The 24,593-nt window shown below is 51.6% G+C and overlaps 1 protein-coding gene across 3 annotated transcripts; it reads left to right on the forward strand.

Moving 5' to 3' along the window:
• Positions 1–11,874: 11,874 nt before the first annotated feature.
• Positions 11,875–23,972, forward strand: FAM110A (family with sequence similarity 110 member A). Of its 3 annotated transcripts, XM_047771421.1 has the most exons (3): positions 11,875–12,105; positions 18,980–19,095; positions 22,411–23,972. In XM_047771421.1, exon 3 carries the CDS (start codon positions 22,508–22,510, stop codon positions 23,393–23,395), a length of 888 nt encoding a protein of 295 aa, XP_047627377.1. In that variant the 5' UTR covers positions 11,875–12,105; positions 18,980–19,095; positions 22,411–22,507; the 3' UTR covers positions 23,396–23,972. The 3 variants fall into 3 exon arrangements, with proteins under 3 accessions (XP_047627377.1, XP_047627375.1, XP_047627378.1); XM_047771419.1 differs by lacking the exon at positions 18,980–19,095; XM_047771422.1 differs by lacking the exons at positions 11,875–12,105; positions 18,980–19,095 and adding an exon at positions 19,104–19,456.
• The last annotated feature ends 621 nt before the right edge of the window (positions 23,973–24,593 follow it).

A 24,593-nucleotide genomic window follows, 5' to 3' on the forward strand; every position in this document is an offset into this window, starting at 1 on the left:
CTCACTGATATAAGGAGACTTAAAAAGGACTCAGAAAAGAAATCACCTTTCCCATATTGGTGTTAGTGATGTTGAAAGCCCTCTCCTGGTCCGCTCACACTTACCCACCCCTGCAGAATAGGGGTCAAATTGGAACTGCAGCTGTAGGCCTACACCACAGCCACGGCAATGCTGGGTCTGAGCTGCCTCTGCAGCTTGTGGCAATGCTGGATCCTTAACCCACTGGGCGGGGCCAGGGATTTAACCTGCATCCTCAGGGAACTGCATTGGGTTCTTAACCAGCAATGGAATTCCAGCATTACTAACTATGGTCACCTCATTGTACTTACATCCCCAGAACTTATTCATCTTTTAGTTATTTATTTCTTGGCCATGCCCTTGGCATGTAGAAATTCCCGGGCCAGGGATGGAACCCATGCCACAGCAGCAATCAGAGCCACAGCAGTGACAATGCCGGATCTTTAACCCACTGCACCACAGGGGGACCCTGTGAACTTATTCATCTTTTAACTCGAAGACTGTGCTCTTTGACCAACACCGCCCCTTCGCCCCACCCCTCAGCCCTTGGCAACTACCATTCTGTTCTCTACGAGTTTAATGTTTTCAGATTCCACATATAAGTGACATCAGACAGTATTTGTCTTTCTCTATCCCTCGAACCTCACTCAGCATAATGCCCTCAAGGTCTATCCATGTTGTTGCAAATGGCAGGATTTCCTTCTTTTTAAGGCTGAATAGTAATATTTCATATATACGCATACACACAGGTACATTTTCTTTATCCATTCATCTGTTGATGGGCATGTTTCCATGTTTTGGTTGTCATAAATAACACTACAATGAACACGAGGCTGCAGAAATCTCCTTGAGAGAGTGATTTCATTCCCTTTGTGAATATACTCAGGAGTAGAATTGCTGGCATGGTAGTTCTATTTTTAGTTCTTTTAGGAATTCCAGGAGTTCTCGTTATAGCTCAGCAGTTAACGAAGCCGACTAGGATCGATGAGGATGTAAGTTCGATCCCTGGCCTCGCTCAGTGGGTTAAGAATCTGGCGTTGCCATGAACTGTGGTTTAGGTCACAGACCTGGCTTGGATCTGGCATTGCTGTGGTTGTGGTGTAGGCTGGCAGCCGCAGCTCCAATTTGACCCCTAGCCTGGGAATTTTTTTTAGGTGTGGCCCCTAAAAAAAAAAAAAAAAAAGGGAATTTCACACTGTTTTCCATAATGGTCATACCAGTTTGCAACTCAGGATCCGAGCCGCGCCTGCAACCTATACCTCAGATCATGGCAATCCTTAACCCACTGAGCAAGGCCAGAGATCGAACCTACAACCTCCTGGTTCCTAGTCGGATTTGATTTGTGCCACAACGGGAAGTCCCGTTATCTCTTGACGTTTTGATGACAAGCATTCTAACAGGTGCGAGGTGATATCTCATGGTGGCTTTGACTTGTGTTTCCCTGATGACTAATGATGTTGAATACTTTTTCATGTATGTGTTGGCCATTTGCATGCCTTCTTTGGAGGGATGTCTATTTAACAATTGTTTTCTTGCTATTGAGTTCCTTATGTATTTTGAATATCAATCCCTTAGCAGATATATCATTTGCAAATATTTTCTCCCATCCTTTAGGTTGCCTGTTTCCTCCCAAAGTGATTGCATCTTTTTATTTTTTTTTATTCTTAATTTTTTTTTACATTTTTTAAATTAAAGTACAGTTGACTTACAATGTTGTGCTAGGTTGCCTTTTCATTTTGTTAATCGTTTCTCTTGCTGAGCAAAAGCTTTTAGTTTAATATAGTCCCATTTATTTTTTTGATGTCATAAAAGATTATTGCCAAAACATATGTCAAGGCATTTTTTACCCGTGTCTTTTTTTTTTTTTCAGGGCCACACCCATGGCATATGGAAGTTCCCAGGCTAGGGGTCAAATCTGAGCTACAGCTGCTGGCCTATGCCACAGCCACAGCCATGCCAGATCTGGGCTGTGTCTTCGACCAATACTGTAGCTCATGGCAACACTGGATCCTGGACCCACTGAGCAAGGCCAGGGATCAAACTCATATCCTCAGGGATATGAGTTGGACTCGTTTCCACTGCTCCACAATGCGAACTCCTACCTATGTCTTCTTGAAGGAGTTTTACAGTTTCAGGTCTTAGGTTTAAGTATTTAATCCATTTCCAGTTAATATTTTTTTAATGGTCCTTTTTTTTTGCTTTTTTTTTTTTTTTTTTTTTTTTTTTTTTTGAGGATTGCACCTGCAGCGTATGGAAGTTCCCAGGCTAGGGCTCAAATCGGAGTGTAGCTGCCAGCCTACACCACAGTCACAGCGACTCGGGGTACGAGCTGTGTCTGTGACCTATACCGAAGCTCATGGCAATGCCGGATCCTTAACCCACTGATCAAGGCCAGGAGTCAAACCTGTATCCTCATGGATACTAGTAGGGTTCCTAACCTGCTGAGCCACAACAGGAACTCCCCAGTTAATACTTTGAGTGGTGTAAGACGGGGTTCAGTTCCACTCTTTGTGTGTGAATGTCCACTTTTCCTAGCACCATCTATTGAAGAGACTATATTTTTTCCATTGAGCCCTCTTGGGTCCTTCATCAAATATTAGTTGACCTTATATGCTTGTGTTTATTTCTGGGCTCCCAACTATTTTTTATACCAGTACCATACTGTTTTGATTACTGTAGCTTTGTAATGTTGGTATTTTTAAAAGATCTGCCTGCACTGCATGAAAGATGGATGTGGGAATAGAGGGCAGGAGAGGCCTAGGGTTTGAAGCAGTGTCCAGGCATAGGTGGGCCAGGTGAGCCCATTTGGTGCCTGTCTCCAGGGTGAGGAGTCTGAAGAGTCTGTGCTGAGAACGGGCCTTGGGCTTGCAGTGTCTGGACAATGCCCCTTGGTCCCCAGCCAGAGAGAAAGGGAGGTGGGGCTCCCGCAGCGAGGCGGGCTCATTTGCATTTGATTTGCATACAGAGTGGAGAGGTCAAGTTGAAAGCTGAAAAGGCCTGCAACCAGGCCCTTGGGCGGAGGGTCTTGGGTGTTAAGCTTCCACAAAGATTCTGTCTCTGGGGCCATGACCTTCAAGTTCTAGATGGGCTCTGCTCCCCCAACTGCAGTCTGGCCTGGCCCTGCCATCTGGGGTTGAGACGCTGGGAGGACAAAGGCCCCTCACCCTCTGAACCCTCTTCTCCTGCAAAATACCATCTGTCAGGCCCAGCCTCTGACTCTTGAGGCTCAGTGAGCACCTGCGGCTGGGTGGGGGAAGGGAGATCCCCCATCCCTGAGGGAGACCCCAGCCTCCCCTCCCAGCCTCCCCCATCCATCCTGGTCAGCACAGGCTTTTCCTGCTTCTGCCACCTGCTCAGTGCGAGCCGGACCAGTCACCACCGCCCCCCCCCAGCCTCCGGCCCTCCGCCCCTGGCTTCGCTTTCCCCAAGCATCACATGCAGAGGTGGGATTGCGTGGAGTATCATTTGCCACAATTAGAAAAATACTGTGGGAAAAAGAATGGAATGGGAACAAACAATGTTATTAAATTCTAGTTTACCTTCAAGTGAAAGAGCCTGGCACATGCCCGTCTTGGAGGGGTCACCAGATTAACCCAAGGAAGCTGGAGAGGATTCCCTTGACCCTCGAGTTATACTAAGGAACATGAGAGCCCTTAGCCTTGGGTGACTATTTTCATTTAAATTAATTAAAATTCAATAAAATTTAAAATTCAGTTCCTCTGTTGCACTAATCACATTTCAAGGTCTCAACAGTCACATGTAGCTAGTGGCCAAGTGTACTGACAAACCCCAATGGAACATTTCACCCTCACAGAATATTCTAGTGGACAGCAGTGCCCTAGAGGATTTATTAGGTGCATCTAACTAAAAATAGACAGCCCTTGGATTTCCCGTGGTGGTTTAGTAGGTTAAGAACCCAACTAGTATCCACGAAGGTGTAGCTCGATCCCTGGCCTGGCTCAGTGGGTTAAGGATCCAGCATTGCTGCAAGCTGCAGCGTAGGTTGCTGTGGCTGCGGTGTAGACTGGCAGCTGAGGCTCCGATTTGACCTCTGCCTGGGACCCTCCATATGCTGCAGGTGTGGCTGTAAAAAGAAAAACAGTCATTCCTTTTTTTCTACTACTTTGGGAAATGCTAAGTTTGATTTTAACCTCACTGTGAAAACCACCCCCTCTCGCTGGCCCTGGTGTCAGGTGAAGGTGGCAGATCTGAGCTGTGTCTGCGACCAACACTGCAGCTCAGGGCAACACTGGATCGTGAACACATCGTGTTTCACCATCACATTCTAAGGGCCCGGTATGGTGAATGTCTAGGGCTTTAGACCAGGGCAGGGTGGCGGGGTGTGTGTGTCTGGGGGGGGCGGATTCTAAGGATTTGAAGTGGGGAGCTGATGGGGCTCAGCTGGGGCTAAATCCAGCCTGACCTCCGGGGCTTGTCTGGTCCCTCCCCTGCTTCCTTAAGCTGCCAGCCTCTCCCTAAACCCCAGAAGACTGCTGGACGCCCTAGTGGTTCCCTGCTGGCACCTGGTGCAGCTGGCTCCCTGGCTCCCTGACTCCCTGACTCCCTGGCTCCAGGGCCCAAGCGAGTGTGCTCTCTGCCAGTTTCTGAGGAGCTCCATCAGGGGAGCCGTGGTTGTGCTGTATAATCTCTGATATTGTCGTTAGAGTAGCATCTTGTTGAGCCAGGCTCTGGCCAGGGTTTTGCTGGCATCATCCTGGGTACCCCAAGTAGCGCCTTACAACATAGATGAAATTTTTCTTCCAATTACAGATGAGGAAACTGGAAGTTCTGAGTTTAAAGAATTTGCCCAAGTCAGGCAGCTGCTGAGTGGTAGAGCTGGGATTGGAACCTTGATTAGCTGACACCAGAATTCCCCATCTTGACCTTAAACTGCTCCTTTATTAACATTAAAAACAACAGCAACAACCCTTTTTTTAAGGGCCACACACGTGGCATATGGAAGTTCCCAAGCTAGGGGTTGCATTGGAGCCACAGCTGCCAGCTACAGCCATAGCCATGCAACATAGGATCTGAGCTACATCTGTGACCTACACCACAGCTCACAGCAACGCCTGAATCCTTAACCCACTGAGTGAGGCCAGGGATCGAAACTGCTTTCTCATGGAAACTAGTCGGATTCATTTCCACTGCGCCCCAAAGGGAACTCCCAAACTGCTGCCTTTGTCTTTAAAATCTGAACTCCTCTCTGTGGCCTCCAGTCTCTCAGCAATGTAACATCTCTTCCTGTCTTTCCATTCCAGCCACTGGCTTTTTAGCTCAATTATATTGAGCTCATTCTTGCCCCAGGACCTTTGCACATGCTGTTCCCTCTCATCCTTCCTCCAGATTTCCATGTGGCTCCTCTTTCTTACCCATCACGTCTCACCTCTGAGGAGACGCCTCCCTGACTCTGCTATATAAACCAGTCCCTTGTCTTTCATGCCTGTTTCCTTACTCTAGGCCATTATCCCTGTGCTGCCCCAATCCTCTCTCCAAAACGGTAGCTGCCAGCTCCTAATGGTCCACACAGAGCTGAGGGCTCAGAAAGATGGGACGGCAGAGGAATGTTCAGGCCCAGCAGCAGCACAGGGATAACGGCCCTGTTTTTATACTTGCCAATCCTTTCTTGGATGCTATATCCTGGGAGCTATCATTGCTTCTATTTACCTGGTAAAAGCCTGCAGCAAGCTCAGGAGACTCCCAGGGGGTGGGTCACTGCAGTATCAGAGTGGAGGCCCAGGTTCTTGTCTCTGCGCAAGCTCTGGCTTCGCTCTCAGCCCTTGGGCAAGGGGTTGAAAACGACAGACTCTGTGCCAGCCTCCCCCCACCCCCTGCACTCCAACACAATAGAAAGGGACCACGGACCTGGCCACAGATGCAGCTTTACTCTGAGGGAACAGCTCAGGATTCAAACCAGAAACTTTTTAGTTGAACTGGCTGTGAATTTGGCTCTGATCTGTAACGATAATTATAATAGACATAGTAGCAGTAATTGTACTACTTTGTAATTGGTTTTGTTCATCACTTACTGTATGTGACAAGCCCTGTGCAGAATGCTCGGTGGCGCCCATTTCTCGTTTGATTCTCACAGCATCCCGGTGAAGCGCTATCACCATCCCCAGTGTGCAGTGGAGGAGATGCAGCTCAGAGAGGTGGAGCCACTTGCCCAGGATCACACAGCATTAGTCCATCAGGACTCCTGGCCAGCACCTGTCGCCCCTCTGGAAGACCCTTGGGAGGAGACAAGTGGGGGAGGAAGGGGGATGTACGAGAGGCAATCTGCAGGCTCTTTCTTAGTTCTCTTCTCAAATGCTGAGCACCTGCTGTGTGCAGAGGCCCGGACCCTGGGGTGCGGGAGAGGAGCAGGCCAGCCCCTGCCACCCTAGTGCTCACTGTTGCCTCTGTGGGGGGAGTGGACCTGAAAATGGACATGCAACACAATCGGACATGTCAGGAGAAACCCAGGAGCCTGTGGGAACTTGGGAAAAGGTCCCCCAGTTCAGCTGGGGAGGGGGTCAGGAAAGGCTCTGGGGAGTGACTTCTACAGGTCCCGGTGGAGCAAACCAGGAGCACACTGTGGAGGAGGTACACGGCAGGCAGGGAGCACTCTGCAGAGCATCAGGGTGGTGGGTGGGTGCAGCTCCAAGCAGCCAGATGTTGCTGGGGCGGGCTGCACAGGGCAAGGAGTGGGGGAGCCGAGGCTGTGAGGGCTGGACTCCCTGGCGAGGAGGTGCTCCCCTATTGCGTCTCCAGGCCACGCACCCTCCTGGGAATCCAGGGAGCAAGGGCCCCGTGATCTCGAGGTGTCAACAACTATATCTTGGGCTTTGTGGTTGCTCTGGTTCTGCCTGATAGAATCAGATTCTTTCTAAGGACCAAAACCCAGAATCTTGCTTAGGTTGGGTATTCGGGGCATCTTCCTGAGCCCACTCACGGTGTTACTAGCCCCATTGTATAGATGGGAAAATTGAGGCTCAGAGTTCAGATGGGCCTGGCCTAGGGTGACATAGCCTGGCAACTGGGTGGGGGTTGGTTCGTGGTGTGGCTGAGCCAGTGGGGTGGCGTGTGTGTGTTTGTGTGTGTGTGTGTGTGTGTGTGTGTGTGACCTCGGGCCCATAATATGCCCATACGAAGATGGACCTGATTCCTTGGCAGGTGACACCTGCCCCCCTGGAGGCACTGCGGTGGTTTGAGAAGCATGCGCTGTGGCCATCTGGAGACTGAGGCCAGTTCCTGTGTCTGGGAAGTCTGGTTGTGGGGGAGGCAGCTGGTACTTTAAGGAGGGGGGGCACTGGCAGAGCATCCTGAAGACCCACCCTCTGCAGACCGTGTTTTCATGGTTCCTGGGGGCTGTTTCGTAACTGTCCCGAGGACATAAGCCTCAGGGTTGGGTATGTGTGGGAAACAGTGGGTAGGCAAAGAGAAGGAGGAGTTTCTCCTCCAGGCCTTCTCAAAGTCTTTACTACAGTTATAGGTGCACTGAGAATCTCTAATTGCAGGAAAAGTGGGCAAAGAAGGGTGGACCTTGCCTCCTGGGAGCTCAGAGTCAGTGGAGGAGCAGGCAGGACACAGCCACAGGGACACGCCCTCTCACCTGCCATATGTGGGCTGAGTTTTCCTTTCTTTTTTTTTCCCTTTCTTTTATTTTATTTATTTTATTTTGTCTTTTTGCCGTTTCTAGAGCCGCTCCCTCGGCATATGGAGGTTCCCAGGCTAGAGGTCGAATCGGAGATGTAGCCACTGGCCTACACCAGAGCCACAGCAATGCCAGATCCGAGCCGCGTCTGCGACCTACACCACAGCTCACGGCAATGCCGGATACTTTACCCACTAAGCGGCGCCAGGGATCAAACCCACAGCCTCATGGTTCCTAGTTGGATTCGTTAACCACTGAGCCACGATGGGAACTCCTGAGTTTTCTTTTAATTCACTGCCTCATTTTGTCATCCCATTGAATATCCTTCAAAGTGTTATTTATTTTTTAAAAAATAATAATTCATTTATTAGGCATAAAGTCCAAAAGGTTTAAAAAATATTTTCTAAAACGCTTTTCTCCTTTCCCAGTCAGTCCAAGAGGCACCACTGGGACCAGTTTCGGAGGGGGTGGCTGTGAGCTTCCAGAGAAATTCACATGCAAGCAAATGCATATACAGAAAACACCCTTTGAATTAAACGAAACAGAACAGAGTCACGGGGTGCACAGAAGATAGAGAACTGATCCGAGGCTGATTTCCTCTTGGTTTCCAGGTGAGTGGAGAGAACACTGCCAAGGTCAGGGTGCTGGAGGGGGTGCGGAAACAGCCACAGGCCGGTGTACAGGGTGTGATGTTATCATGGTTCAGGTGTTGGGGCAGGATAAGGCACACGGCTCCTCCAGCCCCCGCTGCTCTGGGCACACTAAGGACAGCTTGGCCACCTTCTTGTTCTTTTTTATTTTTTTGCTTTTTTAGGACCACACTTGCGGCATATGGAGGTTCCCAGGCTAGGGGTCGAATTGTAGCTGTAGCCGCCAGCCTACACCACAGTCACAGCAAAGTGGTTTCCGAGCTGCATCTGTGACCTACACCACAGCTCACGGCAACGCCAGATCCTTAACCCACTGAGCGAGGCCAGGGATTGAACCCGCAACCTTATGGTTCCCAGTCAGATTCCTTTCTGCTGCGCCGTGATGGGAAGTCCCCACCTTCTTGTTCTTATGGGCTTTCCCTCCCCACTCCACACCGTGGGGAAGAGAAGGGACCAGGATGCTTTCGATCACTCTGAATTGGCACCAGATGCTTATAATAAATCCTCAAAAATAGGGATCATCACCAGGATGCTGTTGGCACACGACGTTGCTCAGTGTTCTGGAATCTGAATGGGCCCAGATGATTTCTCTTTGTGTGGCCTCAACTGGAATCTGAACAAAGTTCTTTCTGCCCTCTGTTTGCCTCATTTTCCTCATCTGAGAATGAGGCTCGGGGTATTTTTTTTGGCAGGGGGGGAGTGCACCCGAGGCACATGGAAGTTCCCAGGCTAGGAGTTGAATAGGACTGCAGCTGCCAGCCTACGCTGCAGCCACAGCAATGCTGGATCCTTAACCCACTGAACGGGGCCAGGGATCAAACCCGTGTCCTTACGGATAGCAGTTGGGTTTGCTACCATTGCGCTACAACAGGAACTCCTAGGCTCAGGGTTTTTTGTGTTTTGTTTGTTTTAAGCTCCAGGGCATCCAGGGCAGATGAGCAAGCTTTGAAGATGCAGGCGTCAGCAGGGCTTTTCTCCAGTCATCTCAAATCTCTCTCAACCTGGATGAAATCTATACATTTCAGAGAAGAATCTGACCACAACACCGTTGTTGTCACTCCTGTTTTAATGACAGGGAAGCTGAGGTCTGGGAGGCACCCTAGCAATGAGTTCACAAGGTTATATGCTTTTGTCGAATTTGATAAAGTGAAGTATTTTAACCTCAGTCTGTTAAAACTACCATCTTCTTCCATTCCGACGTCCCCTGGTGTCAGATGATGTTGGCATGAGTGCGAGCCTTCTGGGGTTCTGGCTTAAGAGGACCTTGCCATTTAGTTTGGGTTTAGTGGTTTTACTTACGTGGTTTCCAGTCACTTTTATGAATAGTTAAATGATTTACCAACTGCTCTAGTATGGGAATGGCTTCCAAGAATACCCCCACCCAGCACAATGAGCTGAGTCCCCTGGCACTGTGACATGAAAATGCAGAGGCAGAGGTCATAGGTTGATGTGGACGATGGGTCCTACGGTGCCCAGTACCACCAGCATGTGGTAGCGGAGGAGAGGTTTGAAATGGACACGTGAAGCTGGAAGCTTGCTTGTGGAAAGTGCTAGGGAGGTATGTCAAACAGGTAATTCACAAAAATATTATTTTTCTGCACTTTGTCATGTTTGTAGAATTGATTGTTGAGGTTTCTTTATCTTTCTAACCAAATCATGACTTCATTACCTAATTTTATATCTGTAATTTTACAGTCCTTTTCTTCAATGAGACTCCCTAAATTGTTTAAGCCTCAGGAGTACAAAGTCTGGACCTGTTTTACTTAGTTTTCTCTGTCTTTTAGGATCACAGGCTCCGCCTTTGCCTCGCCTCACCGCTACTGTCAAACAGGTCTTGTGCAGTTTCATGGGAGTATAACAGGATGGATGAGAGGACTCCTGCTGGATCCAGATAAACTTTAGTTTTCTGATCTATAAAATAGGAATAATAATATAATCTTTCGGAGCTCCTGTCATGGATCAGAGGTTAAGGAACCTGACTAGTATCCATGAGGATGCAGGTTCCATCCCTGGCCTCACTCAGTGGGTTAAGGATCTGGTGTGGCCATGAGCTGTGGTGTAGGTCGAAGACTTGGCTCAGATCTGGAGTTGCTGTGGCTGTGGCGTAGACTGGTGGCTGCAGCTCCAGTTGGACCCCTAGCCTGGGAACCTCCATATGCTGTGGTTGTGGCCCTGAAAAGGCAAACAAACAAGCAGAAATAATAGAATCTTTCTCCTCAGGTGGTTGTAAAGTCAAATGAGACACTGTGAGTACGGCCTTGAGCTCAGTCTAGCAAGGGCACAGATAGTGCTGGGTTTTGTATTTTGCTAGTCCTCACAGACTCCTGTTGATGTCAGAGCCTGTCCTGAAATGGCTGGCTGTGCCCATGCCAGAGTACAGTCATGGTTAGCTAGGGCTACATTATTAGCCCTCTTCCCTCACCTGCCCAAGGCATGTCACAGTCAATGCTCAATCACTGACAATCCAATCAAAAAATGAAAAACACCAGTTGGGACGGAAAACAGTCTGACTCCAAAATGAGCAATGCCCTAGACCCAAACAGTGACTCACAGCTAAAAAATTCCCTCATCTGTAAGGGCTGAGTTAATTTTTCTAATTCTCTTTTTAAAAATGTGTTTTTTGGAAGTGCCCTTGTGGCACAGTGGGTTAAGGATTTGGCATTGCTGCAACTGTGGCACAGGCTGCAAATGCCATGCAGGTTCAGTCCCTGACCCAGGAACTTCCACATGCTGAGGGTGCAGCCAAAAGAAAACAATTATACTGGTTTAACTGTTGGAAACTTGGAAAATTCATATCAGCAAAAAGAAGAAATTAACTATTGCACATGTTAATACATAAATGTAGTACATGTGATATTACAATTACATATTTAATGCATATTTACATTGTACATAGTACTTTGACACAACTTTTAGAAATATAAGACTTAGTGCTTTCCCCATATTTTAACGTCATTCTAAATGACTGCATAATATTCCTCATCAGAAAGTGAGGATAGTTAAGGTACCTATAACTATGAGCACTGACAAGAGTTGTGTCATGAAAAATTATTTGTAAAAAGCTCTGTAAACTCAGTTCTTCTGCAGGATGGATTTATATATCCAATCTCCTTTTACTGAGCACTGAAGTTATTGCTGTTATTTTGCTACAGTAAGTAATGCTGGGCTATATTAATCTTGTTCATATATTCGGTTATTTCCTTTGTCAATATTGAGACTGCTGGATATACGCTATTTCAAACTAACCCACTCACTCTGCAGATTGGGGAACAGAGAGGGAAAGGGGCGTGCACGGGCTCACAGAGCGAGTTAGTTGGAAAGTCAGGGATAGGAACCGGGAGTAAGTCCCTGCTGAGCAAGGGCAAGAACCAGAGGCCACTGGGGAGGTGAGAGGCGGTGAGGGGCGGGGAGGAACTTCGGTGCAGCTGGCCAGGGCTCACCGTCTGGGCTGAAGCTGAGTGGTCGCCTGGCAACGCGGGCGGCGCGGCGTTCGAACGGAAGCGAGAAACCAATCAGGATGTCCGGGGCAAACCATTCCGGTGTGGTGGAGGGGGAGCGGCGCGCTCACTTCCCCTTCCCCTGCGTCCCCAGAACTTTACTCTGGTGGGGGCTTGGAACAGTCGAGTCCCCTAGCTCCTCTCGGGTGTTGAGGGCAGCTCAGAAGCACCTCCTGTGCTTCCCTACGCGGGGCTGGGGCCTCCCGAGAGGCGTTGTGTGCGACCGTTCCCCGCCTGGGTCAGAGCTGTCAGCCTCCTCAAGACCCGCACTGGAGGAGCCGGACTCGCCTAGCGCGGGCTCCAGGTGAGGGCACGGGTGGCCCGGGGCGCGAACCCGGGTCTAGGGGGTGCTCAGTTCACCCTGCGCCTGCTGTGCGCGTCCTCCCCGCGTGGTACCTGCGGCGAGGAGGTGGTACCCCATTTCACAAATGAGAACGCTGAGGCTCAGGGAGGCAGTATCCTAGTCTAGCAGAGAATCCGATACAGGTCTTTCTGCTCCATACCTCAGTCTCTAGTCTACGTTGATCTAAATAGATCTGCCTTGAGAGGCTCAGATGGGTCACTTTCTTAGCCTCTTATCAACAGGAACATGGACAGTAGAGCCCTGGCTGGAGCCCCATCTGGCTGTCCCTCTCCCGTGTCGTCCTGCGGGGTGGGTGGGTGGGGGGTCCCCTCCTGGACATCTGTCTTCACTTCTCCAGAAAGCCAGGGGGTGGACTTTGGGCTCACTTGGGATCTTTCTGCCTGTGGGGCTCTGAATCAAGTGCTGTCCCTCTCAGAGGGAGGTTCTGGTGGGACTGACATTTCTGGGCTAGGTGCCAGGGGGTCTGCTCTGGCCCTCCAGTCGCTGTTGGATTCTTGGGAATCTACCACAGGTCGGGGGGAAAGGCTAGAGGCAGCCCCTCAACCAAAGACACTAGTCACCAGAGACTTTGGAGTTGGGGGTGGGCCTGGGATCCCTCCTGGTAGAGCATCTGACCTACACCAGGCTCTGTTTCCTGGGGACCCCCGCCCCCCATCTCCCACCCCCAGGTTGCTGCTGTTGCTGTCCTTTTGTAGGTGGGGAAACTGAGGGTCTAAGAAGTTAAGCCCCTTGTCCAAAGTCATATGGTCAGACTTGGCAACTCTGGGGCTGGCTCCCAGTCTATCTGGCTTCAATCTTGGATTCCTAGACACTCAGAATGGTGGCATCTGGAAGTCTGGAATCTCTTTAAGTGGAGTTACTTACCCTCTCTCCTCCAAATCCACCTCCTTGGTGTGGGGGAGAGGAGTTCTGGAAGCTCAGAAAGAAAACAAGTCTTTCCTTCATTCTTTTAACAAATATTTACCGACTTCATATGGCCCCGCCTTCCCCCTTCTCTATTTTGTTTTTCTCAGTAGCATTTACCACGCTGATGTCCTATAATTTCACTTATTAGCAAGTTTATTATCTTCTCTGACTGGAATGTGACGCAGGGAGGGGCTGGGCTAAGTGAGGTAGTTACCTCCAGTGCAAAATTGAGGGGTGCCTAAAACCCCAGTAATCAAATGACTAGAGCTAACATTTGTTGATCATTTGCTGAGCTCTCTGCTGGTGGGAGTTCAGTCGATATGCAGCACAGCCCCCCAGCTCTGTCGCAATTACAGGTGCTTCCTCCTGACCTAGCTGTCCCACTTCTAGGCGGAGTGACAGAGGTGCAGTGAGGCTGCAGTGTGGTTTGTAATAGAGAGAGATGACACACATACTTGGTGGCCGTTGCTAGAGGCTGACGGGTTATGTACTGATGTGGCACAATTAATAACATAATTGATAATATGTTAATAACACATATTAAGAACAATATATATTACTGAGTTAAAGAGCAAGATGAAAACAGTACAGAGAGCTGTTGCCATATGTGTAAAAAATAGAATATATGTCCATTATTGTTTGTTTGTGACTAACATCTCGCTGGGAGGACGTGCAGCTATCTCGTCGCAGTGATGCCTGCAGGGAGGGGAACTGGGAAGAGGAGTGGGAGGGAGGTGTTTTTTTTTTAACTTTATTCCCTTTAGAGCTTTTGAATTTTGAGCCACATACATATATCACCAGGTTAAAACATATATGTCTTATAGGAGTTCCCATTGTGGCGCAGTGGAAATGACTCCGACTAGGAACCATGAAGTTGTGGGTTCGATCCCTGGCCTTGCTCAGTGGGTTAAGGATCTGGCGTTGCCGTAAGCTGTGGTGTAGGTCACAGATGCGGCTCGGGATCCTGTGTGGCTGTGGATGTGGCAGAGGCTGGCAGCTGTAGCTCCAATTGGACCCCTAGCCTGGGAACCTCCACACGCTGTGGGTGAGGCCCTATAAAAAGGAAAAAAAATATATATGTATTATAGATTATCTAATCATGAGACCACTGTCCTGTCCCTGTTCTGTCACTTGCTCATGACTTTGGGTAAGTTTCTGTACTTCTCTGGGCCAAGAAAAAAGGCCATGATCGTGAGCTCAGGCCCAGGCAGAGGGCAGCCTGGGACAGGAAGTGGGCTTGGTTGTGGGTCAGTCCCAACCCCACCTTCCTCATCCTGTGTGCCAGGCCCTTCCCAAAGGCTTTGCATGGCAGTATCTCTGCTGCCAGTCCCTTTGTCCTCATCTTGCAAGCTCAGGTGCACACCTGGCGTCCAGAGGATTGAGTGGGCAGAGGTGTGAGGTCGGCGGGCCAAACAGGAGATCGTTGCCTTAGGCTGCGGCACCCACACCCCTCCTGCAGCCTGTTTACCTCTTCTTTCTGAGGTTTGTGCAAGGTTGCCCTGGGCAGAGCTGACTCCAGGCAGGCTGGGGCACGAGCGTCTGGGAGAAGTCCAGAAATAGCATGGGGCCCGCGTGGCCCTAGAGGATGCCCAGCTGGGTGTTTCTGACCCGGACAGCTGGGCTGAAATCGAGCTGGGCTGTCCTAGTGTCCTGGGGTCCCTGCTGCCTGGAGCCTTGCTGATCCCCCTCTGGGGCAGAAGAGGGCCTCCCTGTCTCTACCCACGTCTGGGCCAGGCTTCTGCTGAAGAGAAAGGGAGAAGCAGGTGGAAGGAAGGGGTGAGGTGGGAGGGCAGAGTGTCAAGAACATTAGAAACCACACCTCTGCTCCCTCAGCAAAGAATAAAAATCACTAACACCTCTTTAGCACTTATTACTGTGTGCTAAGTACTTCACAAGTATGAACGCCTTTCATTCCCTCAGTCCTATGACCTAAGGTCCTTACTGCTGTTGTTCTTTCCCCCTTTTGAAGGGAAATCGAGCACAAGGGAGGTCTAATCCCTTGCAGAAAGTCACCTAAACCTGGAATTTGAATCCAGGGAGTCCAGCTTCAGACTCTGCACCCTCTCTTTACCTTCTTTTTAAAATATATAAAATAAAATTTGCCATTTTAACCTTTATTTTTGGCCACACCTGTGGCACCTGGAAGGTCCTGGGGGCAGGGATTGAATCTGAGCTGCAGCTGCAGTGACACTGGATCTTTTAACTGATTGCACTGGGCAGGGGACTGAACCTGCACCTCAGCGGCGATCTGAGCTGCTGCAATGACAATGCCAGCCCCTTAACCCACTGTGCCACAGTGGGAACTCCCCTTTTTAACCATTTTTAAGTGTATAGTCCAGTGGCATTAAGTTTTTTCACTTGTTGGGCCACCATGACCACCATCCACCTCCAGAACTTTTTCATCTTCTTAAACGGAAACTCCATACCCACTAAACAGCAGCTCCCTGTTCTCTTCTCCCTCCAGCCCCTGGAAACCACCGCTCTACTTTCTGTCTCTGAATTTGACTCCTTGGGTTGCCTCATATACGTGGGAGAGTATTCGTCCTTTTGTGACAGACTTATTTCACTCAACATAATGACTTCAGGGCTCATCCATGCTATAGCAGGTGTCAGAATTTCCTTCCTTTTTAAAACTAAGTAACATTCCATTGTATGTATGTATCCCATTTAGTTTATTCATCTGCCAATGGACACTTGAGGGTTGTTTCCACTTTTTGGCTACTGTGAATAATGCTGCTGTGGATTGGTGTGCAAATATCTGTTCAAGTTCCTGCTTTCAGTTCTTTTGGGGATATACCCAGACGTAGAATTGCTGGATCCTATAGTAATTCTATTTCAACAGTTTTGTCCAGGGAGTTCCCATGTGGCTCAGTGGGTTAAGGATCTGGCATTGTCACTGGATCACTGCTGTGGCTTGGGTTCAATCCCTGGCCCAGGAATTTCTGCATGCCAAGGGTGCGGCCAAAAAAAAAAAAAAAAGAAAAAAGAAAATTTTGCCTCATCAGCATGCTATTTCCACAGTGGCCGCACCATTTTATATTCCCAACAGTACATAGGGTTCTAATTTCTCCTCATTCTCACCAATGCTTGTTATCTGTTTTTGTTTGTCTCTTTGATAATGGCTATCTTATGGGTATGACAAGGTATGTCATTCTGGTTTTGCATTTCCCTGACAATTAGTGATGCTGAGCATATTTTCATGTGCTCATTGGCCATTTGTATACCTCCTTTGGAGAAATAACTATTCAAGTGACTCTACATTCTTAGACTTGTAGCCTTGGAGAGAATTGGTCAACACTCTGGGCTGATGAAGCCCTCACCCAGGAGCTGGGCCCTGGAGGATCTATTTGGTTAAATAGTTATCAAGGCTCACGTTTTAGTGGCACTTGTCATGCATGGGCCTCGCACGGGGAGGGAGGCACTGTTAGGGATCCTGATTTACAGTTGGGGAAACTAAGGCATGGAAAAGCCACATATCTTACATTTCACAGCTAATCACTGGTTGAGCTGGGATTTGACCCCAGGCAGGTTGGTCCCAGAATCCATGCTGCAGGGGTAGCCACGGTGATAGAGTCGAAAAAGACACTACCGGCCATGGACCCAGCTTGGGCAGAGGTTTGGATGTAGCATCTTTGGAGGAAGAAAGGGGCTCAGGGAAATGTCTGGAGCTCAGCTTGAATGGGGGCTCCTGGAGGCTGGAGGAGGAGAGGGACAGACGGAGGAAGGCCTGGGGCAGGGTTTGGGGTCAGCAGGAGTCTTGGTTCTGAGGGACCTTGGTCTTTGAAACAGCTTGGGTTCTAGTCCTGCCACTTGGTCAGTGGTGCCCACTCTTGAGCTTGGTCCCTGGAGGAAGGAGATAGGGAAGAGCATGATGGGTTCTTAGCCCAAAGGGAGAGATGGGAAACAAATGAGGGTGAAATGTAAAATTACAAGGTATGATGGATGCTTGGGAGGGGACAAACTGGGTGAGGGAGTTGGCAGGATCCTCAGGGTGGTCAAGAAGGCCTCTCTGAGAAGGTGAAGAGGGAAGAGGTACCAAGGAGAGAAGAGATGGTGCAAAGGCCCTGAGGCAGAAAAGACCTTGGTGTGCTCGGAACAGCAGGGCCGACTCTGGAGCAGGAAAGGCTGGAGATGAGGTGGGAGAGGAGGCCAGGGACTTGGAGGGCTCGAGGGCCAAGTGGAGAGTGAATTTCCTTCTCAGGTGATGGGGAACCACAACACAGGGGGCATGAGGTGGTTTAAGCAGAGTGTGATGAGATCTGAGTTCTCTTGGGAAAACCCTACCATTACTGCCCTCACTATAGTTGCAGAAACAGACCCAGGACCATAGCTGGGGGTGCTTCCTAAGGTGGCTTCTCCCTCAGGGAGCCCAAGAGGGAGGCTGTAGATTCCTTAGGAGTCCTCTGGTAAGTGGCCAAGGCCCAATACTGGGGGTTTGTCTCCTCCATGCCCCTGCCCCCCAGGCCGGGGTTCAAATTCTGGATCTGCCATTTACCAGCTGTGTGACCTCAGCCAAGTGGCCCCAACCTCTCTGTGCCTTGGTTTTCTCAACTGTAAAATGGTCATAATAGTAGTACCTACCTTCCAGTGGAGGTGTGGGGGTTAAATGGGTTAACATACATAAAGGACTTAGAACAAGAGCCAGGTACAAAGAAAGCACTTGGAAAAGTTCTTACCTATTTTATGAAAATTGCCTTGCTTTTACTACTGTTAGAGCCTAACTGAGCACAACCCCCCATCCTGACACATTGTTGCCTTAGTAGAGGACCAGGCAGGGACCCAGAGGGCTGCTGTGGAAAATGGTGGTCTTTTTGCCTCCTTTATCCCCATAAAATCAGGCCTCAGGGGCTGGTGGAGGCCTCAAGGTTGACTCACTCCCAGGGAGAGGAGAGCTGTTCCTCGAGTCACTTACTGTCCCCTCCTGCCCTCCACCCCAGTCCTGGCCTAGCCCCCCGCCAGGCACAGATGTGGACCCGGGCCCTCTTTGGTCTCCCCAGAGCTCTGGTCTGAGGCCAGTGGGTACTTTCTTCTCTGGGCCTCAGGATCCCAGCGGAACCTGGCTTAAATGAATGTGCCACCTAAAGTGACATAATAGGGCTTGCGCTGGCAGAGGAGACACTCACTTCCATTCCAGGGATTCCTTCTTTGCAAGGCTGGTCACCTCATCTGTAAAATGGGGGTTAAATAGTTCCTTCCACGCAGGGGGCTCCAGAGATTTAAATAAGTACCGTGTCTGGCATTCGAAAATTCTAGGTATTATAATTACTATTATTGCTGTTTACTAAAGTTTACAGCTTGCACAGAGCTTCTACAGGCACTCTCAGGCCCTAATAACTCACAACGACCTGGCCTGGAGGGTGGGACTCTCCTTTCTTGACAGAATGGAAGGCCAGAGAGGTCCAGCAACCTGCTCAGGGACACACAGCTGGACAGGGGTGGCATTAAGGCTTGGTCTGGAGGCAAAGTGCTCAGGTTGGATTCTCCAGAGTGGCTTTGGCAACTTATTCTGTCCCAGCCGTAGCTCCCCCTTATTCAAATGGGGGTAATAATTGAGCTGGCCTCATAGGAGATGCTAGGAAGACTAAAATGAATGAATCAATACCAAGAGAAGCGCTTTGCTCAAGCCTGACACAGTGACCATTAACTAGCGGTCATCGAGGCTGTGGGAGAGAAGGACTCGGCTTTTCCATCTCGAAGGTGGGTGCTCTGGCCCCAGTGGGCCTGAAGGACTCTGCGCCAGATGTGCTGACGGGGCCAGTGCAGCTGTGGGAGGGGCGGGCCCGGCTCGCGGAAGAGCTTCCTGCTGTAGGCCCGGGGCGGCTGGGACCAGGTCCCGGCGCCGAGTCAGCTGCCAGCGGGCCTGGGCTTGGGTGCCGGCTGCTGCCTGGCTTTCCTTCTCCCTTTTCAGTAATCCCTGGGCCGGCGGGTTCACTCGCCCGCTGCCGGCCGCCGGAAGTTGCGCAAACGCGTGTTACCTGAGCCCAGGTGGGCCGGGCCGAGGAGCGCAGAGCCGGGCGCAGTCAGGTACGTGCGGGCCGGGGCTGGGGGCGCCCGGCCGGGGTGGGAGGCTGCCCGGGCACCTCTGCCCCCTCGGGATGGCGGGGACAGAGCAGGGGCTCACCTTCAGGGCTGGGCGAGGCTGTAGGAATCGTGCGGTCAGCTCCCTCCTTTAAGAGCCAGGAGGACCCGGGCTCAGAGAGGGGCGCCAAGCGGACAGAGTCACACAGCCCGCCGCCGGGCTGGCGGCCTCCTCTGCCGCTGGGAGTCCCCAAGATTTCCCCCAGCTGGGGAGGGCAGAAGCCAGACCCGGATACCGTCTCTCGCGACTGCCCCTCCGCAGCCTCCTGAGGCTTGGCGCCAGGGAAGCCGGTGCGGAGGGAGCAAGGTGGGGCCGTTTCCTCTGGGGATGCCAGTGAGAAAGGCTCGGGCCGGCGCTTTTGGCGTCATTTGTGGGTAGCTTTTGAAATCCGTGGGTGGCGTGCTGAGTGATGAGAGGAGACCTCAGAGAGGGCACGAGTCCCACCCGGGGACCGAGCGCCTGGCTTCTGGTCGCAGGAGCCGCAGCCTATCACGGTTTGCCCACCTGTGAAATGGGTCTTGTTCACTGACTAGCCTCCTTTGTCCTCAGCTTCGGCTTGGACAGATCCTTCTTGGAGAGTGCTTAGAGACCCCTGCGAGAGGGGCGTTCTCAGGAGTTGGGTCACAGCCATAATACAAACAAGGAGCCCACCTCAAGCAGCGCCACCGCCTTTTTGCCAGGTGTTGGGGAAAGTCCTCGACTTGTTTTATCTCTCCATCCTCACGGTGATCCGGAGGATCAGGAAGGTCTATTTTTAACAGCATTTGACAGATAAGGAAACCAAGTCTGGAAATGGCACAGTTACTTGCGCAAGGCGCACAACGGGCTAGTGGGCGAGCTCCGGGCGAGCGGCCCAGCGACCCCAAAGCCGGGTTTGGCTCCTTGCATCCGTCCCGGCCCCCACCGGAAGAGCGCCTGGGGCCAGTACGGCCGGCAGGAGCGGCGTGGGGCCCCAGGTTGGGGGGTGCGCTGGGCTTATGCCCCAGCCCTGCCCATCTGACCTCCTTCCTCCCTCTGTTTCCCCGGATGGTGCCCGTGAGGGAACCACCGCAGCCACCAACGGGTTGGACTGGTTTGGGAGGCGGAGGCCTGGGGGTGGGGCAGAGTCTAGCTACCCTGACAGGGCTCTCAGCGGGGCTGCCTTTCCTGTGACCCTTCCTGCCAGAGGTCTCTTGGGGGTTGGCCCTGAACAGGGTAGCCTTCCTCTCCCACCTCCTCCATTCCTTCTACCTAGGGAGCAGCTCTGGCCCTGGGTCAACAGCCCCCAAGGTTCTATTCTTATCTTGGCTTTGCTGCAGAGATCTCAAACTGGGGGCAGGGGGCCAGACTAGGGGAGGGGGGTCAGATATGTTTGCTGATGTGTTTTGTTTGCTCTGTCCATTTACTATTTTTAAAGTTATTAATATCAAATATGCTAAGAATCTAGAGGGTTTTTTTTAAAATGCACTTCTGGATTTCCAGCTTCCTAGAACCTTCTAGACTTACCATCTTGGACCTATATCCCTGCAGTAGGCTGGGTGTGCCCCTCTCTAGTTTACCACTCACATTTGGCCCTCAGAATTTCAACTCCGTGAAAATCTATTGAATGCCTATTATGCGTAAAGATCACCATCTTGAAACGCAGATGCAGTGGCCAAATCAGACCCCTACCCCGCCTTCATGGAACTATTTTAGGAGTTGGTGAACAAAGAGTAAAACTTCCCTTTTTTAGATGAGTGAATTAGGCTTCATATGCATTTGTGTCTTATTTATTGGCTCTGAGACCTAGGTCGGTCACTTCTTTGAGTCTCAGTTTCTCCATCTATAAAAATGAGGTGACAGTTACCCACATCACAGGCTTGTTGGAAGATTACAGGAGAGGATGGTGTCAAATGTCTGGGAGAGGGAGACTCCTGCCTCCCCACGCCAATCCAGATTCTTCCCTTCTGGCATTCTGGATGTCTCGGTGGGGCTGTCCAATATAGCTCTCTGCTATGAATGGACGTGCTCTAGTCTGTGCTGTCTAGTAGAGTGACTGCTGGCTGCATATGACTATCAAGCACTTAAAATGTGCCTAGAGTGATTCAGGAGCTGAATTGTAAGTGTGTATTTAATTTAAATTTAAAGTTAAGACTGAGTAGCCATATCTGGCTAATGGCTATTGGATGAATTAGACAATACAGGGTTAGATGGCATAAATTACAGACCCCAATTGGTATCATCTAGACAGAGTTCCTTTCCTGCATTTTACACCTGAAAAGGTTCAGGACTTGGTCTGTGGGTTTTCTTCTGGCTCCTCTCCAGGGGACTGTGGGCGGCACTTTGTGGCTCCAGCCCTTCCTTGGAAAAAAGGGTTGGGGTGGCCATCAGGCTGGGGCACTGGGCCCTGATGCTTAGGTGATCGTGTGGAGACTTGTGCACCCAGGTGTGGGCCCTCCTGTCTATGGGTGCGCATCCCTCCACTGCTGGCAGATCCAGAGTCTGCTGGATGCTGCTAAGCAGGGCTGTGTGATCTTGGCTGTTACTGGCTTCGCTTAGTGCAGCATAGCTCAGGGCTGACAGATGTCCATGGATCCCTATGGGCCTGGCATTGGAGTTTCATACTGAAGGCTAATGGGTGTCTGGACTCCATTGGGGCAGGGGTGGGGACTTTCTACACTCCTCCTCCACAAGCTCTGCTGCTGTGCCTGGGGCCTGGCATGTCTAGGCGGGTGGATGGCACAGGGCAGCTTCCTGCCTGGGTGAGTGTGGGGTAGAGGTTGTACCAGGCTCCCTGTGGGCGTTCCACAGGGTTGACCCCAAGACCCATGCATAAGCACCTCCCCACTTGGAGGCAAGGGGCAGAGCCGTTGACTTGATGAATTAGGTTAATCAAGTTTGCCTCCCTGGGCTTCATTTTCCCCATCAAAACAGTAAGATGGAGCTGTTAAGAGGACCCACCGAGGTTGACCTGGCTGGTGCCCTGCACTCAGCCTGGAGCCCATTTTGCGTCCTTTAAAATGTGCCTTGTCCTGTCTTTTCTGCTTAGGCTGCCCAAATCTTTCTTCTTAGGTACCTTTTTATCTCCGCCTCAGCTGGGCCTGGCCCCTGGAGGAGGCGGGAGGTGGGCGGAGCCACAGGCCCTCCAGCGGGTACTTTCTGCCTGCCTATTGGCTCCCTGTGAATCAGAGGCGTGGCCATTACCTTTTAATAGGGAAGGCGTCTTCAGCCTCTTTCAGTCTTTGCCGAGCCTTTTGTCTGAGTGTGCACTGCCCTTTTTTTCTTTCTTTCCTCTCTTGCAGCCGTTGTGGCGTCCAGCTGCCAGCCTTCTGCCTGGATCTCTGTTTCCTCGTTTTGCCAGTCTCCTGAGACAGAAGCCTTCGGGGGTATGTTACAGCCATGCCCGTGGACACGCTGACTCCGGGAGCCCGGGATACCCCTGCCGCCCTGCCTTTCCGCCTCCGGACCAAGGTCCCCGGCTACCTGTTACGGCGTCCAGCAGACAGTGGAGCCCGGAAACCTAGCGCTGTAGAACGCCTGGAGGCTGACAAGGCCAAGTACGTCAAGAGCCTGCATGTAGCCAACACCCGCCAGGAACCTGTGCAGCCCCTGCTGTGCAAACAGCCACTCTTCAGCCCTGGGACTCGCCGCACGGTGCTCACGCCTAGCCGCCGAGTGCTGCCTGGCCCTGGCCGCCGGCCCCAGCTGGACCTGGACATCCTTAGCAACCTCATCAACTTGTGTGATAGTCCAGTGTCTCCTGCCGAGGCCAGCCGTACCCCTGGACGGGTCGAGGGGGCCTGCCAGCCTCCACCAGCCACGCCGCCACGCCCACCACCCAGTACTGCTGCAGTCCGCCGCGTGGATGTCCTTCCGCTGCCAGCCTCACCAGCCCAGCCCTGCCCATCACCAGGCACTGCTGCCTCCAGCCCGGCCCGGCCCCCAGGTTTGCAACGTTCCAAATCGGACCTGAGTGAGCGCTTCTCGCGGGCAGCAGCTGACCTGGAGCGATTTTTTAACTTCTGTGGCCTGGACCCAGAGGAGGCCCGCGGTTTGGGTGTGGCCCATCTGGCACGGGCCAGCTCAGACATTGTGTCCCTGGCGGGGCCCAGTGCTGGGCCGGCCAGCTCTGAGGGGGGCTGCTCCCGCCGGAGCTCTGCCACCGTCGAGGAGCGGGCCCGGGAGCGCGTGCCTTATGGCGTGTCAGTGATAGAGCGTAATGCCCGGGTGATCAAGTGGCTGTACGGATTGCGGCAAGCGCGGGAGACTCCCGCAGCTGAGGGCTAGGCCTTTGCTACCCTCGGCCTTCGCCACAGAACAGATCTTACAGAGGCTATTGGCCTCTTGGCCCCTCCTGAGTCCATTCCATGGCTTGGAGCAGACCCAAGGCTGCTGCCTTGTGTGAACTGGGTATGGAGGCAAGGGCTCGGAGGCTGGACCAGCATCCATCTGTCAAGGACTGACCTGGAGAGAGGTGCCTCTTGACCTTGGACCACTGCCGACCCCTCATATGCAGGTCTTGACATGAATGTACCCCGGCTCATGGGTTTGGATTTGGGGCACTTGGCCCTCCCCACTGAGAGTGAGGGGCCAAGGGATCTCACCAAAGCTGTCTACTCAGCAGCTCTGCTTCTTTCTTCCTTCCTTGGCCTCTCTCCTTTGCCAACTTCCTCTTCCTTACCCAGTGGGCCTTGGTTCCCTGGGAATCAACCCCGGATGGGGGCAGGGAGGAATGGCCTCTCCACTGTTCTTCAAGGGCCTTGGCAGCCAGGCGTAGGTGGGTAGACTGCAAGAGGGACTGGTAGTCTGCAGTGCTCTGACTTCCCTCCCTTTGGTTAATAAACACAAATGCTTGTTTTTCAAAGGCTGTGCCGTCAGACTCTTCTGTGTTCTCTGTAAGGGGAAGAGGTGGAAGAAGTTTTGGGATGGGGCCCATGAAACTCAGTAACTGTCCATCCCAGGATCTGGGGGTGGGGGTGGCAGGTGTGAGTCCAGTGCCTGGCTGTCCTGAGACTTGCCCCACAGAGTATGTATCCTCAGAACCCCTCTGGGAGGCTGGGTGGCGGGCCTCCTTTGTAGTGGGGGACACTGGGTCTGGCCACAGAGTGAGTCGGGATAGAACTGGGAAGAGGACGGAACTTTCCCCTGCATCAGGAAGGGGCCCTGCAGGGGAAGGGCTGACAGGAGCGTAGACCCTCCCCAACCATAAGTGTTCTACCCTTTCCCAACCCAGCCCAGGTCCCAAGGGGGCAGGAAGCTCAGAGAGGTCAAACCCTGAACTTGAGGTCACGCGGGCCATCAATCGGAGTTTGGAAGTGGAAGTTCTTGGACATAGATGGACTTGGGGTGGAGAGCAAAAAACAGGCAGTCTCGCTTCCAATTCTGGGTGACCCGGGGTAAGCTAGTCTCCCTCTCTAGGCCTCAGTGGGAGAGTTGGAGTTGTACTCTTTTTTGGGGTGAGGGCAGGTGGAAGGAGGTGCCTGGC

Source organism: Phacochoerus africanus, chromosome 3, assembly GCF_016906955.1.
Source record: "Phacochoerus africanus isolate WHEZ1 chromosome 3, ROS_Pafr_v1, whole genome shotgun sequence".
NCBI classification, from domain to species: domain Eukaryota; kingdom Metazoa; phylum Chordata; class Mammalia; order Artiodactyla; family Suidae; genus Phacochoerus; species Phacochoerus africanus.